This window comes from Neoarius graeffei, chromosome 5 (assembly GCF_027579695.1).
Source record: "Neoarius graeffei isolate fNeoGra1 chromosome 5, fNeoGra1.pri, whole genome shotgun sequence".
Lineage (NCBI taxonomy): Eukaryota > Metazoa > Chordata > Actinopteri > Siluriformes > Ariidae > Neoarius > Neoarius graeffei.
Window position 1 is genome coordinate 74,440,530 of NC_083573.1, and position 15,223 is coordinate 74,455,752.

The 15,223-nt window shown below is 41.5% G+C and overlaps 1 protein-coding gene across 1 annotated transcript in view; it reads left to right on the top strand.

Moving 5' to 3' along the window:
* The window catches only part of myo1eb (myosin IEb), a 46,342-nt gene that overhangs the window by 6,322 nt on the left and 24,797 nt on the right, over positions 1–15,223 (top strand). Inside the window, exons 4-9 of the mRNA XM_060922374.1 lie at positions 336–430; positions 611–698; positions 2,445–2,534; positions 2,936–3,067; positions 4,630–4,764; positions 4,878–5,010. Coding sequence (XP_060778357.1) covers positions 336–430; positions 611–698; positions 2,445–2,534; positions 2,936–3,067; positions 4,630–4,764; positions 4,878–5,010 — 673 coding nt within the window. The remainder of the gene's footprint in view (positions 1–335; positions 431–610; positions 699–2,444; positions 2,535–2,935; positions 3,068–4,629; positions 4,765–4,877; positions 5,011–15,223) is intronic.

Consider the following 15,223-nt stretch of genomic DNA (forward strand, 5'->3'; position numbering starts at 1 on the left):
AGTGTCCAGAAGAACTGTGGCTGGTTCTGTAAGACGCTCAGTAAAACCTACAGCTCATTTCCACATAAAACTGCACTCGCTGTACCTGAGACTTTTTTGTGTTTTAAGCAAAGGGTCGTCTCACACTAAATATTTGACTTTTTGTTTCATTTATTGTGGCTTACTGCTGTTTTATAGTATTTAACATTTCATTATTTTTTTAAGCCGTTTTTGGTCGACAGCATTTCTTTACATGTGCCTAAGACTTTTGCACAGTACTCTGTCTATCTGGTATTAATATTAATTATTAAATATTGCTATTAATTCTGAGGTCTCTTTGAATTTTTCCATCCTAGGCACAGTATGAGAATCCGCCACACATTTACGCTTTGGCTGATAGCATGTATCGCAACATGATGATTGATATGGAGAACCAGTGTGTCATCATCAGGTCAGGGTCATTTTACTCCAGGTGTTCTTAACTCACTGCTCATGATGGGTATAATTATTAATTATATGCTGGATCAGTTGTTTGGAGTAGACCCATGATTTAAACTTGTATAATGTACTACTATCTGGATTATTGGATTATTATGATATCTCTGCTTGCGTGTGTATGTAATGGTTGTAGTGGAGAGAGTGGAGCGGGAAAGACGGTAGCAGCCAAGTACATCATGAGCTACATCTCCAAAGTGTCAGGAGGTGGCCCTAAAGTTCAAGTAAGGACTCCTTCATATTCCATTCAACACATACCCATACACGCTGTGAGCTGGGAAGCATTTTTAAACCCTGAATACAATTACTACACATAATGGTGTACAGATTTTAAAATGCGTTCCAGTTCAACGTGTAGATATTTTTCTTATCACAAAATTGGGTTAATTGTACTCTTAGTTGCATCATGCTGTATTGTATAATTATATTTATTCTCTCCACATTCACTGGATATGAGCAGTCACACACTGATTGATTGGCTATTCTACTACTAGGCTGTCAGCTCATACTGTATACAGTGAGGAGAGAAAAACAAAATGGTGGCGAATGTTGCTGAAACAACCGAGGACGAAATAAAAACTCGAAAACAAAACCCCAAAAATTATCAGGTATTTTAAAAGAAACAGAAATGACTAAAAGAATATAGTCATTGTCGTCCACCCAAAATATCTCCTGTTCCACACTCCAGCCCAGTCGGTGGCAGTAATGCACCTTTAAGTTGGCTTGCCAACCGCCCAAAAAAGTACCTAAAGAACCCCCCCCAAAAAAAAATTGGTAAGATTTTTTTTTTTTTCCCCAAGAATTATCGCATTTTTCACAAATTGCTACTGTCATTTCGCGGGTTTGTTTACATTCTAAGCAGAAATTATTTTGTCGGACGCTTTGTATAAAGTTTTTATTTATCGAATTTGCAAAAAAATAAAAATGCTCCGTTTCTCAAAATCCAGTGAATGAGTGGAATAACTTTTATTCTATCCACAATCTCGTTGTACATGGCTTATTAGATTAGATTCACTTTACTTTATTCATCCCACATCGGGGAAATTCACGTGTTACAGTAGCAAGAAAATGTCAAACAGATAACAAATGAAACTGAAATAAAAATTAGACAAATGAAGGATTAAATACAGAGAGCTATTTGCATTATCTACCATGAAAAAGTATAGAAAAATTGCCTTATTGAGAGGCTCGGAAAAATTGCACATTACAGGTAGACTCTGTGTGTGTGTATATACACATATACATAAATAATCTCATCTCATTATCTCTAGTCGCTTTATCCTGTTCTACAGGGTCGCAGGCAAGCTGGAGCCTATCCCAGCTGACTACGGGCGAAAGGCGGGGTACACCCTGGACAAGTCGCCAGGTCATCACAGGGCTGACACATAGATACAGACAACCATTCACACTCACATTCACACCTACGGTCAATTTAGAGTCACCAGTTAACCTAACCTGCATGTCTTTGGACTGTGGGGGAAACCGGAGCACCCGGAGGAAACCCACGCGGACACGGGGAGAACATGCAAACCCCGCACAGAAAGGCCCTCGCCGGCCACGGGGCTCGAACCCGGACCTTCTTGCTGTGAGGCGACAGCGCTAACCACTACACCGCCGTGCCGCCCTACATAAATAATATTTATATAAATATAAGTATGCATAAAAATAGTTTAAGGCCTATATTATTGCACATAATTGCATCGATGAGAGATGGCAGAGGTTGTAGTGGTGAAGTAGTGCAAATATAACGACAAACAGGTTATTGTTGCTACGTTACAAGTTGTGGGTGTTGTACAGTCTGACAGCAGCAGGTATGAATGGCCTGCGGTCAACTTGGCGCTTTACACCTCGTCGGCTATCAACTCCTGTATGACTCGACTTCGTGGAATAACTGTTAAATACCTTGAGATTATATTTATCTTGTATTATCATGATATTGTGTCCAATCTTCTCTCTCTCTGTCTGTTCAGCATGTAAAAGATATCATCCTTCAGTCTAACCCTCTACTGGAAGCTTTTGGGAATGCCAAGACAGTGCGCAATAACAACTCCAGTCGCTTTGTGAGTCAATCTACTAAAAAATTCTAAGCTCTGCAATCTCTCATTACCAGATCATATGCTTGGTATGATTCAGTAGGTAGATTTATTCAGGAAGCCTCCACCTTTACCTCCAGACACATTGCATTTGCAGCGTTACCATGGACATTTTGTATGCATTCCAGTCCAGAAATCTTTAGGCTAGTGTTAACAGCACGCTGTCTCTCAACCAGTCAAGACTTGTTCATGTTGTGGGATTTTCTTTTTTTTAATTTGTGAATTATCACGAGTGTGATCTTTGGGGTTGAAAGTGAGGGCTGTATGAGGTTGTACATTAGTGCATTGTACTAGTGAGTATGCATGCTTGTTGTCACACTTAAGACTATTCCCTTGATGTTAGATGAATTTACCACGTATTCCCTCAGGGAAAATACTTTGAGATCCAGTTCAGCCGAGGGGGAGAGCCTGATGGAGGAAAAATCTCTAACTTCCTGCTGGAGAAATCCAGGGTGGTGTCTCAAAACCATGGCGAAAGAAATTTCCATATTTACTACCAGGTCAAGTTTTGAACTCTTTTGGCAAATTTCCAAAAAACAAGCCTGGGTTTGTGTAGTTCACTGTAATGTAGTATCAATATGAAGGGTTGTGTTAGAAAACTGCATGAAAGGATATCACTAGATATTGATGTACATGATAATTTGTAAGCATCTTGATATCAAAATTTGAGATGCTTAAGGCAAGGGTTCTCAGACCTTTTCCCCAGACATGTACTCCATTAAGGCCCGGTCCCACTGCACTTACGGATGCAAAAAGGATGTAAAACGTAAAAAAATCTTTGCCATCCATTGGAAAACGCTATGCATCCGTTGTGTACTCATTGCATACGTGCTTCATACGCTCTATCCATCGAGCATCCGTCCACTGTGATTTCATCCGCGCAAAAAGTTTTGAGCTGCACAAAACTTTTAGAACGGATGAACTTTCCGCCGTGTACGATGTAAATCCGCGACATATACGAGCAACAAACGTTCTATGTCCGTTATCATCCGTTAAACGTCTGCTGTATCCTCTCTGCATCCTCTGGGCATCCTCGCAACTCACATCCGCTGCAGCTGAAAACGGAAAGAGGGAGGAAAGATAAGGTACATGAAACGTCTATTCATCGTTAGTAGCACGGAAATAGAAAGGATGTAAGCGTATGTATATAAAGTATTCAAAACGGACAAAGCGTTTATATCTGGGATGTATCTCGTATATTTAGGATGTCTGGAGTATGTCTAGAGTATGTAGAAGGACACCTAGCGGACAATCGATATTTTGTATAAAAAGGGGGAGAAAATCATCTGGATCTCTTGATGTAGCTGCCAGCACGTCTTTCCGCTTTATGCTGACGGCGTGCGTGCTGCATCCCTTTATATCCGCGGAGCAGACGCAATTCATACCCCCCGCATGCGCAGTGAACGGTCTGCATCCGATATACATCTGCGCAACATCCCCTTTGTTTCCGTTAGGCGTACGTGATGCATCCCCTTCATCCGCTATGCATCCGCTCTTTCTGCTATGCGTCCGCTTCTCAGTTATCACCGGTAACCCCTTCGGAGCTGTCATCCACTTCCATCCGCTTTCATCCGCTAGGCTTCCTATGAACATGCATTTAACATCCCCGCTATATACTACCCACGTCCGTTCTTTTCCGTTCTGTTTTCGCAAATTTTCGCCAATTTTGTCCATTTCTGGAGCGGATGAAAACGGATAGAGCCACCCCCGAAATTTTGCTCGTCCGCTGTGTCCTTTTTGCATACGTTTTGTGTCCATCGGCCAGTGGGACCGGGCCTTTAGATGTAAGATACATGCAAGTTTCATGCAGCCCTTCCAAAGATGATCCAAATATTGAAATACATTGCTCATTATTTTAATGTGTACAGTATTATTTATTGCAGCCATAGGCCTTTTTTTTCTTGAAATAAAAAGAGAAATGTGTAACTAAATGTAAAAATCACAGACCCTCTGTCTGTGCTTCCTGGAGGTCTCTGGACCCCACTTTGAGAACCAGTGGCTAAAAGTATGTGAACAGAACCTTTTATCAGTTAATTTCCTAATGTATCTCTGGGTTCTACAGCTTTTGGTAGGGGCTACCAAAGATCAGAGGGAAAATTTGGGCGTTACCACTCCTGATTATTACTTCTACCTAAACCAGTCTGGTACCTACACTGTGGACGACATCAATGACCAGAAGGAGTTCTCTGACACCATGGTGTGTTTGAGATCTTTGGAACATATTTTTACTAACTATTTTTTTTTCTGCAGATCCAATGTTCAGACCACTCTAATATTAGGAACGTGTTCCATTTTTCTTTGTGTTTTTAGGAGGCCATGTCAGTTATAGGTTTGTCTCTGGATGAACAGGATGCTGTGCTGCAGATTGTGGCAGGGATTCTTCATCTGGGTAACATCACTTTCAGAGAAGAGGGCAACTATGCTGTGGTGGGCAGTGAAGATTGTAAGTATCACAGAGCTGTTAAAGCTATAATTTATTTTTATTTTGAAGTGTTAGTGGATGTTATGCAACTGTTTATTTTAGTAGCAGTTGTTTGTAAAAAAAAATGAAAAGAACAGGCATATTTATACAGTTACTTAAATTGTGTATTTTTATAGTCATGGAAGTATACAGTGTAGTACTTGCATATAATACATATGTTTAGTATATTCTTCTATAGTAACTATATGTACAATACATTAACAGTAGTCATTATAATCCATACATTTTCCCATGAATATGAAAATCCATGTATTTATAAAATACGTTTTAATATAGTATCCAAAATATCAATGTATGGTGTCTTGCAAAAGTGTTCATCCTGTTTTGCCGCATTACTAGATGGAATTAGAATGGATTTTTTGGGGGGGTTAGCACCATTTGATTTACACAACATGCCTACAACTTTAATGGTGAAAATTGTTGTTTTATTGTGACACAAACGATAATTAAGATGAAAAAACAGAAATCTGGAGTGTGCATATGAAACCCCTCAGTAAGAGCTGGTCCAACCAATTCACTTCATAAGTCACATAATTATCATAGCTGATGAAGATCCACCTGTGTACAAAGTGTCACATGATGTCTGTTTAAATCAACCTGTTCTGGAAGGACCCTGACTCTGCTACACTACTAAGCAAGCAACATGAAAACCAAGGAGCCTCTAAACAGGTCAGAGACAAAGTTGTGGAGAAGTATAGATCAGGGTTGGGTTATAAAAAAAAATCCCAAACTTTGTATATCCCAGGGAACACCATTAAATCCATTATAGCAAAATGGAAAGAACATGGCACCACTACAAACCTGACGAGAAGACCGCCCACCAAAACTCACAGACCAGGCAAGGAGGGCATTAATCAGAGATGCAACAAAGACACCAACGATAACACTGAAGGAGCTGCAGAGATCCACAGTGGAGATGGGAGTATCTGTCCATAGGACCAATTAAGCCGTACACTCCACAGAGTGGGGCTTTATGGAAGAGTGGCCAGAAAAGTGTCATTGCTGAAGAAAACATGTTTGGAGTTTGCCCAACAGCATGTGGCGGACTCCCCAAACACATGGAAGATCATCCTCTGGTCAAATGAGACTAAAATTGAACTTTTTGGCCATCATGGGAAATGCCATGTGTTGTGCAAACCAAACACCATCCCTACAGTGAAGCATGGTGGTGGCAGCATCATGCTGTGGGGATCTTTTTCATCTGCTGGGACAGAAAGCTGGTCAGGACTGATGGAAAGATGGATGGCACTAAATACAGGGCAATTCTGGAGGAAAACCTGTCTGAGACTGGGGCGAAGGTTCACGTTCCAGCAGGACAACTGCTAAAGTTACACTGGAGTGGTTTAAAGGGAAAGATTTTAAAATGACTAGGCCATTCCAAGACAAAACCCAGACCTCAATCCAAATGAGAATCTGTGGCATAACTTAAAGATTGCTGTACACCAGGGCTTTTCAAAGTGTGGGACGCGCCCCCCCTGGGGGGCGCCAGAGTTCTTCAGGGGGGGCGCAACGTGAGAGACAAAATGGATCGGTTTTTAGTACCTAAAGCTACAGTGAGTGAGGAGACAAAGTCTGGGCCAAGCAAAAAAAACAGAGCCTCCAGGATGTTGCGATTTGCAACTTCAGCGCAAATTCAACCAATCCCCGCAAATTCAGGGCGGTGTTGCAATTATATCCAATCACCGCAGCTTTCCCACAAATTTGACCAATCGTTGGCGTCATCTTGAGGTGACGTCGACAAACTACCTTCCGCCTTACTTCCGTGTGTTCAAGAGAAGCAGCATGCGCGTCGTGTTGCCAGATTGAACGATTTCAAGTGCATTTTGGTGGGTTTTGAACATATTGGACTGGAAAACGTCAGCAGTATCTGGCAACACTGAAAGTGTGTTATGTTTACAGTGAAGGACTGTGTGCACTTTATTTTTTTTTTTATTTAATACAAGAAGTTAATGGATGCCAACATTTTTGCCAAAATGGTATTTTATTTTCCATTGTTTAGGTAGTTTCAGCATCATACTGTGAGATTCTGTTCAAATTGTTTTTTCTTCTCTGAAGCCTGAGCCATTTATTTTATTAGTTTATAATTATTGTTTAATTTAGTCTTCAGGAGAGACTGCCTGCACACAGTACTAGTATTAATAGGTTTTTTTTCTTACATGAAAGCTGAGGCATTTATATTATATTTTAAGGAAACTTAATGTTGTGCTGTGAGGGTCTATGCACTTTAACTTTTGAACCAACAGGTGCATTTGGATAAGTAAAGCCGATTTTTCTGCATTTTTGTAGTCCTGGTAATCTTTTATATTGGTAAAGTTGTTTATAGGACCATTTCTCTTTGTTTTTTTAATCAATAGTTTTTCAGTAATAACTTAATATTTAACATATCACTCAATTTTAATCACAAAAAGAGAAAATCGCAACAATTTCTCGCAACTTTCACTTCCTCCCGCAATGTAATCGCAACAAAATCCTAAAAAACACCACAACTTTCATCGCAATTTTTTTGGAAAACCCCCCGCAACATCAGACATTTTAGCCCGCAACAATCACAAAAAAGGCCCGCGGAATCCTGGGGGACTGGAAAAAGAAGGAATTATGACCACGATTATTTAAAGTTTGGATTTTCATGGACTGGATCTGAAGATGCTCCACTGCCACAGTGTGTTGTCAGCCAAGAGGTGCTAGCTAACGATGCTATGGGATGTTTAAAATGTGTAAAACAAGATGTTTTAAAAAAAAGCACAGATGTTTAAAATGTGAAAAAGAAAAAAATAATGTGTACAACAACCATTTTTTTAAAAATACGAATGGGACATTAAGTATAGCAACAACAAAAATTGTAAGGGGGGGGCGCTGTTGTTTATTTGCTCTCCGAGGGGGGGCTGACTCTCCCACACTTTGAAAACCCCTGCTGTACACCAATGCAGTCCATCTAACTTGAAGGAGTTGGAGCAGTTTTGCCTTGAGGAATGGGCAAAAATCCTAGTGGCTAGATGTGCTAAGCTAATAGAGGCATACACCAAGAGACTTGCTGTAATTGCAGCAAAAGGTGGCTCTACAACAGGGGTGTCAAACCTGATCCATAAAGGGCCTTGTGGCTGCAGGTTTTCATTCCAGCCATGCAGCAGCACACCTGACTTGGCTCATTCAATCAACTGAACTGTCTTCACACAGTCAAATACTTGCAGCCACACCCACCCTTGATTAAAGGGTGGGTGTGTCAGTTGATTGAATAAGCCAAATCAGGGTGCTGCTGCATGGCTGGAATGAAAACCTGCAGCCACACGGCCCTTTATGGATCAGGTTTGACACCCCTGCTCTACAAAGTTCCCCCCCCCCATCTTGTTTTATTGTGACAAACAATAATTTTCACTTTTAAAGTGGTAGGCATGTTGTGTGAATCAAATGGTGCTAACCCTCCAAAAATCCATTTTAATTCCAGCTTGTAATGCAACAAAACAGGACAAACACCAAGGGGGATGAATACTTTTGCAAGACACCGTATATAAGCCAGTATATCGGATTATTATATTGTCTTTTTATATATATATATATATATATATATATATATATATATATATATATATATATATATATATATATTGTGTGTGTGTGTGTGTGTGTGTGTGTATATATATATATATATATATATATATATATATATATATATATATATATAGTGTGTATATATATATATATATAGTGTGTATATATATATATGTGTGTATGTATATATGTGTGTATATATATATATATATATATATATATATATATATATATATATAAAAATAAAGCTATTTCAGGTTTGAGATGCACTTTAGCCACGTTATAAAATTATAAATACATCCATCCCTTCAAGTGACATTTGACAACCAAAATCATTGCTATTAAGTACATGTTCCATGACTGCTGAAGTTGGAACCTTTTTAAGAAAATTAAATCTCATTTTTGGGGACAGAATTGGACACATTTGTAATTACAACTGTTATGCAATAACCCATATCTTAATAAAATCTCATGAAGATTGTCTATACACAGGATGCTTGAAGTGAGCAGGACCTCTCAATACCTTTTTAACTGAGAGAACCAAATACTGATCTGATGCATTAGTGAAGGCAGAAATCAGTAAATCGCCCCACACGAATATTGATGTTTGACTTGCCATTCAAATTTCTTCGTGTGTTTTTGAAACTTTGTATAGCTGCGGCTTTTTTTCATACAATAAACTGTTGATAGAGATGTGTGGCAGCCCGGGAAAATCCATCACTGTGAGATTATCGTTTTCTATTTCGGGGCTCACGGGCCGGATATGATTTCATATGGCTATTGTTAATGGCCCGCTGGTAAATAGCACTCCCACCACTCGTACTACAAATCCCACTATGCACTGCAACAGCGACCACGCAGGTCAAGACCTGTGCACCAACCCGTTTTCCTGCGCTGCCAGTGACACGTTAATCAGTGGTCAGCGGATAAAAGCATCAGTCAGCGCTTTTTACAGTGACATTTAAGCTAGCCTGCCCCCCCCCCCCCCCCCAAAAAAATACCCAAATGAAAAGTGGACCTTGAAAACAGGGATTTTCAAAACAGATGGGAGGCAGAGTACCTGTTTGTTGACATCGGAGGTAAACCTGCGTGTCTTGTTTGTGGAGCTAATGTGGCCGTAATTAAAGAATATAACATATGACATTATGAGACAAAACATCAAGACAAGTACAAAAACCTGGACATGCAGCAGAAGCTAGAGAAGGTGGAAGAGTTTAAAAAGAGTCTGGTGTTACAGCAAGCTATGTTCGCAAAATCACAAAGTGAAGCTGCCGTGAAAGCTAGTTTTGTAGTGGCAGAAAAGCGAGCCAAATCAGCCTGGCCTTTTACGGAGGGAGAGTTTTTTGAAGCGCTGCATGATTAAAGTGTGCAACGTCTTGTGTTCCAGATAAAAAGCGAGCATTTTCAAATACAAGTCTCAGCAAAAATACGGTTGCTGATCGGATATGTGAGCTTGCCACTGAGTTACAAGCACAGTGGATGGAAAAGGGAAAAGACTTGATTGCTTATTCCCTTGCTGTGGATGAGCGCACCGACAAGACTGACGCTGCACAGCTGGCAATCTTCATCCGTGGAGTGGACTCCAGTTTATGTGTTACAGGGGAACTGTTGGGTATTAAACCAATGCACGACACAACCATAGGAAAAGACATATATATTTGAAGAAGTATCTAAATGTGTGAATGACATGAAACTGTCCCTGAGACAAACTTACGGGACTGACGACAGATGGAGCGCCTGCGATGTGCAGGGAAAAGAGTGGATTGGTGGGACGGATGCGGGAGAAGATGCAGAGGGAGAACTGCACAGGTGAGCTGACCGTGCATCACTGCATCATACACCAGGAAGCGCTGTGCAGCAAAGTCCTGAAGATGGAACATGTCGTATGCACTGTAACACAGACAGTTAACTTTATATGAGGCAAAGGTTTAAATCACCAGCAGTTTCAGTCTTTTCCGGAGGAAATGCGTTCTGAATTTGGCGATGTGCCTTATCACACAGGTGCGATGGCTGAATCGAGAAAAAGTGCTCAGCATATTTTTCGAGCTGCGTGAGGAAATTTGTCAGTTCATGGGAAGTAAAGGAAAAGCCTCAACAGGGCTCCGGGATGAAAAGTGGCTGTCTGAGTTGGCCTTTTTGTGCGACGTAACGAAGCATCGTAATGCATTAAACCTCCAGTTTCAGGGATGGGACCGTGTGATTACGGACATGTATGATGCAGTGAAAGCTTTTCAAGTCAAGTTGCACCTGTGGGAGACGCAGATGCAAAAAGGGAACTTATGCAACTTTCCATGTTGCCAAAAAAATCCCAGACCAGGTCTCCGCTGCTGTGTTTCCAGCTGCGCTTTTTGCTGATAAACTGAACATGCTGCGCACTGAGTTTACGCGGCGCTTTGCTGACTTTGAAGCGCAGAAATTTTAACTTTGAACTGCTCAGAAGTCCATTTGCAGTTGATGTGGAGAAAGCTCCGGCAAACTTCCAGATGGAACTGATAGAACTCCAGTGTAACGGGACACTTGGGGGGGAAAAGTATGACTCTGTGGGGCCCGCACAGTTCCCCCAATTCATTCCTGACACGATGCCCCAACTCCACCTACACGCTGCTCGAATGCTCCTGCATGTTTGGTAGTACATACCCTTGTGAGCAACTTTTCTCTGTGATGAAGATGAACAAAACCACACACAAGTTGTCTCAGTGATGCACATCTCCACTCCATCTTGGGAGTTTCCACAGCTCAGAGCCTAACCCCAAATATAAATGAACTTGCAGCCAAGAAAAGATGCCAAGCATCTGGCTCGGAGAAATGAAATAAGAGAGAAAACTAAATAGCTTTGTTTCTGGACTTTTTGCTGACATCCGTTTTTATTTGAAAAATTTGCAAATTTATCAGCTTGAAATATTCTCATTTTGCCTGATTGTTATTTTTGAAGAAAAAAATAATTTTATATTTTATTTAATGTGTTGAGGAAAAAGTTGTATTCTGGCTATTCAAATTCATATTGCTGATTTAAAATAGTCAGTTTTAGACTGTTCAATAAATGTTAATCCTGTTTGGCCTGCGACTTATGCCGCTTTTCCACTACCAACGCGGCTGAGTTGGGCTGAGCCGTGCCGTGCTGAGTCGGGCTGAGTCGAGCTGAGTGGGGCTGTTGGAGTTGCATTTCGACTACAACCACGCTGAACCGTGCTGGCTGGAAGTGGGTGGACACATTGGGTGGAGTTGGCGAAAGTGGGTGGACGTCACGTGATGTCGTTAGGCGGCGCAAACAGTGACATCAGTGACCTTTTAAGCGGTAGTCTCACGACCCGGATAGTAAACAATAAACATGGAGTCGTTAGTGTTGCTGGTCTTGGTGCTGTGGCTTGTTGTCACCGAGAACGCCAACAGATACTGGCAAGAGCGTATAGATGAGGCGAGGCGCATAAGGCTTCAGAAATTCTCGTAATTCGTAATTATTATTCTTCCGGGTTTGCGGTGTTTACAGATCCCAGCGTGCTCGCGGGGCGTGTGTGGGCATGTGAGGACACTCCTCCTCACCAATCAGTGCACAGGGGAGTGTCTCCTCACGCCCCTAGCCCCACTCGGCTCGGTTTGGCTCGCTTCAGCCCCACTCCAAAACCGTGCGAGTTTTGGGTGCTAAGCAGGGCTGAAGCGAGCCGAGTCGTGCTGCTCTGAGGTAGTCGAAACGCAAGCCGTGTTGGGCTGAAGTGAGCTGAAAAAGGGTAGCGGAAAAGGGCCATTAGACTTTTTTTTTCCCAATTTTGGCCCAATAGAATAAGTCTTAATTTTCCACCTTGGTGGACAATAATCTTTGGCTCACCATCACACACAACATGCAAACAACGCACATTTCAACAACACAACTTCACAAACAGCAACACAGACAACAAACACAGAGGGTTGTGCAAAATAGAATAAAATAAGACAAGTAGCAGTTATCAGTGTCTGTGGATCACTCACTTTGTTGAGTTAAGAATGCTACTGGCATTTGGAATAAAATTTTTTAAATACACTTTTAGCCAGAGGGGCTCTATAGCGCCTCCCAGACTTCAGAAGCTCAAACTGGCTAAAAACAAGGATGGAAACAGTCTGCCACTATTCTTGTAGATTTCCTCCTCAGTCTTTCAGTGTAGAGGTTAGCTAGAGGTTTTCGGGGTTTTCCCACTATTTTGCTTGCCATTGACAATCCTATTTAATTTATTTTTGCACTTGCACCTTAAGTGTCCGAACCAAGCAGGGAGATGGAATGTTAAGATGCTCTCAAGTCAAGTCAACTTTATTGTCAAATATGCTATACATGCTCGACATACAGCACAGATGAAATTTCTGTCCTCTCTGACCCACGGTGCAAACAGGCAGTGCAATAAATAAAAAATAGAATAATTGAAATAAACAATACAAACAGTATAAACACTCTAGATAAGAACTGGACATAAACTAAACACTCATAAATAAAAATAGAATAATTGAAATAAACACAAACAGTATAAGCACTCGAGATAAGAACTCGACAGACTAAACACTCAGATAAAAATAGAATAATTGAAATAAACAACACAAACAGTATAAGAACTAGACATAGACTAAACACTCATTTTGAAGCAAATAAACATTCAAGGGCACTTGAGGTATAGCAGGTAAACATGAGATAAGCAGAATAAACAAACTACTAGCTATTAAGATGAGGTAGTGCGGAATAGTGCAAATGAGCGAGGTAAAGTGAAATGTGCGGTCCCTGAGTTCAGTGTGTTAATGAACGTTGAGTATGTATGTACGCACTCACTCACTCGCACACAACGTTCATTCACACACTGAACTCAGGGACTGCACATTTCACTTTACCTCGCTCATTTGCACTATTCCGCACTACCTCATCTTAATAGCTAGTAGTTTGTTTATTCTGCTTATTTCATGTTTACCTGCTATACCTCAAGTGCCCTTGAATGTTTATTTGCTTCAGTGTGTATGTGTTGGGGGGGACTGTGAGGGTGACATGTCAGACGCTGAAGGGGGGCAGGGGGGTGTGCAGGCAGAATCTGTGGCAGGGGGCAGAGGAGGGGCAGAACAGGGAGGGAGTTGAGCCTCCTGACCGCCTGGTGAAAGAAACTGTCCTTGAGCCTGCTGGTTTTGGCCCGGAGACTCCGCAGTCTCCTCCCCGACGGCAGCAGGCTGAAGAGGCTGTGAGATGGGTGGGTGGGGTCACCTGCAATCCTGATGGCTTTGCGGGTGAGGCGGGAGTTATAAATATCCATAAGAGAAGGGAGAGAGACACCAATGATCCTCTCAGCTGCTCTCACGATGCGCTGCAGAGTCTTGCAGCAGGACACGGTGCAGGCGCCGTACCACACGGTGATGCAGCTGGTCAGGATGTTCTCGATGGTGCTTCAAGATGTGTTGTGTACACAAGCTCTAAAATCTGAGCGCTAACCCCAAGACAGCTCAATCTTCTGAGAAGGTTGAGTCTCTGAGAACTCTTCTTAAAAATATAATCTGTGTTCTCAGTGAAACACAGCTGACAGTCAAGAAATGTGCCAAGATATTTAAAAGTTTGCACAGTTTCAGCACATTGACCATTGAGTGAGACTGGCTCTGTTGTCAGGCCTTACTTCATACAGAAGAGTAGCTCCTTTGTTTTTGTCACATTTTATTTCTAACTGGCTGTTATTACACCATGCTTCCAGGGCCTTCACATGGGCGGAGTAGGTTCTGTGATTGAGTTTGACAGCCCTGTTCTACGATATAAAGTTGTTAAAAATAACAGGATTTCCTGAACGGAAATGTTTTACTGTTTACATAATAAACAACAAATAAAAAAAGTCAAGTTAGAAATTTTTAAAGGAACAGTCCACCGTACTTCCATAATGAAATATGTTCTTTTCTGAATTGAGACGAGCTTATCCGTACCTCTCCGAGCTTTGCGCGACCTCCCAGTCAGTCAGACGCGCTGTTACTCCTGTTTACTCCTGTTAGCAATGTAGCTAGGCTCAGTATGGCCAACGGTATTTTTTGGGGCTGTAGTTAGATGCGACCAAACTCTTCCGCGTTTTTCCTGTTTACATAGGTTTATATGACCAGTGATATGAAACAAGTTCAGTTAAAAAAATTGAAACGTGGCGATTTTCTATGCTATGGAAAGTCCGCACTATAATGACAGGCGTACTAACACCTTCTGCGCGCTTCGGCAGCGCATTGATACCTTCACTCCTAGTGCAGGTATCAATGTGCTGTCGAAGCGCGCAGAAGGTGTTAGTACGCCTGTCATTATAGTGCGGACTTTCCATAGCATAGAAAATCGCCACGTTTCAATTTTTTTAATTGAACTTTGTTTCATGTCACTGGTCATATAAACCTATGTAAACAGGAAAAACGTGGAAGAGTTTGGTCGCATCTAACTACAGCCCCAAAAAATACCGTTGGCCATACTGAGCCTAACTACATTGCTAACAGGAGTAACAGCGCGTCTGACTGACTGGGAGGTCGCGCAAAGCTCGAAGAGGTACGGATAAGCTCGTCTCAATTCAGATAAGAGCATATTTCATTATGGAAGTACGATGGACTGTTCCTTTAAAGTCTGGTTACTGCCAAAAGGGAGAATACGGTGTTTAAAAATTTCCATTTTGACCTT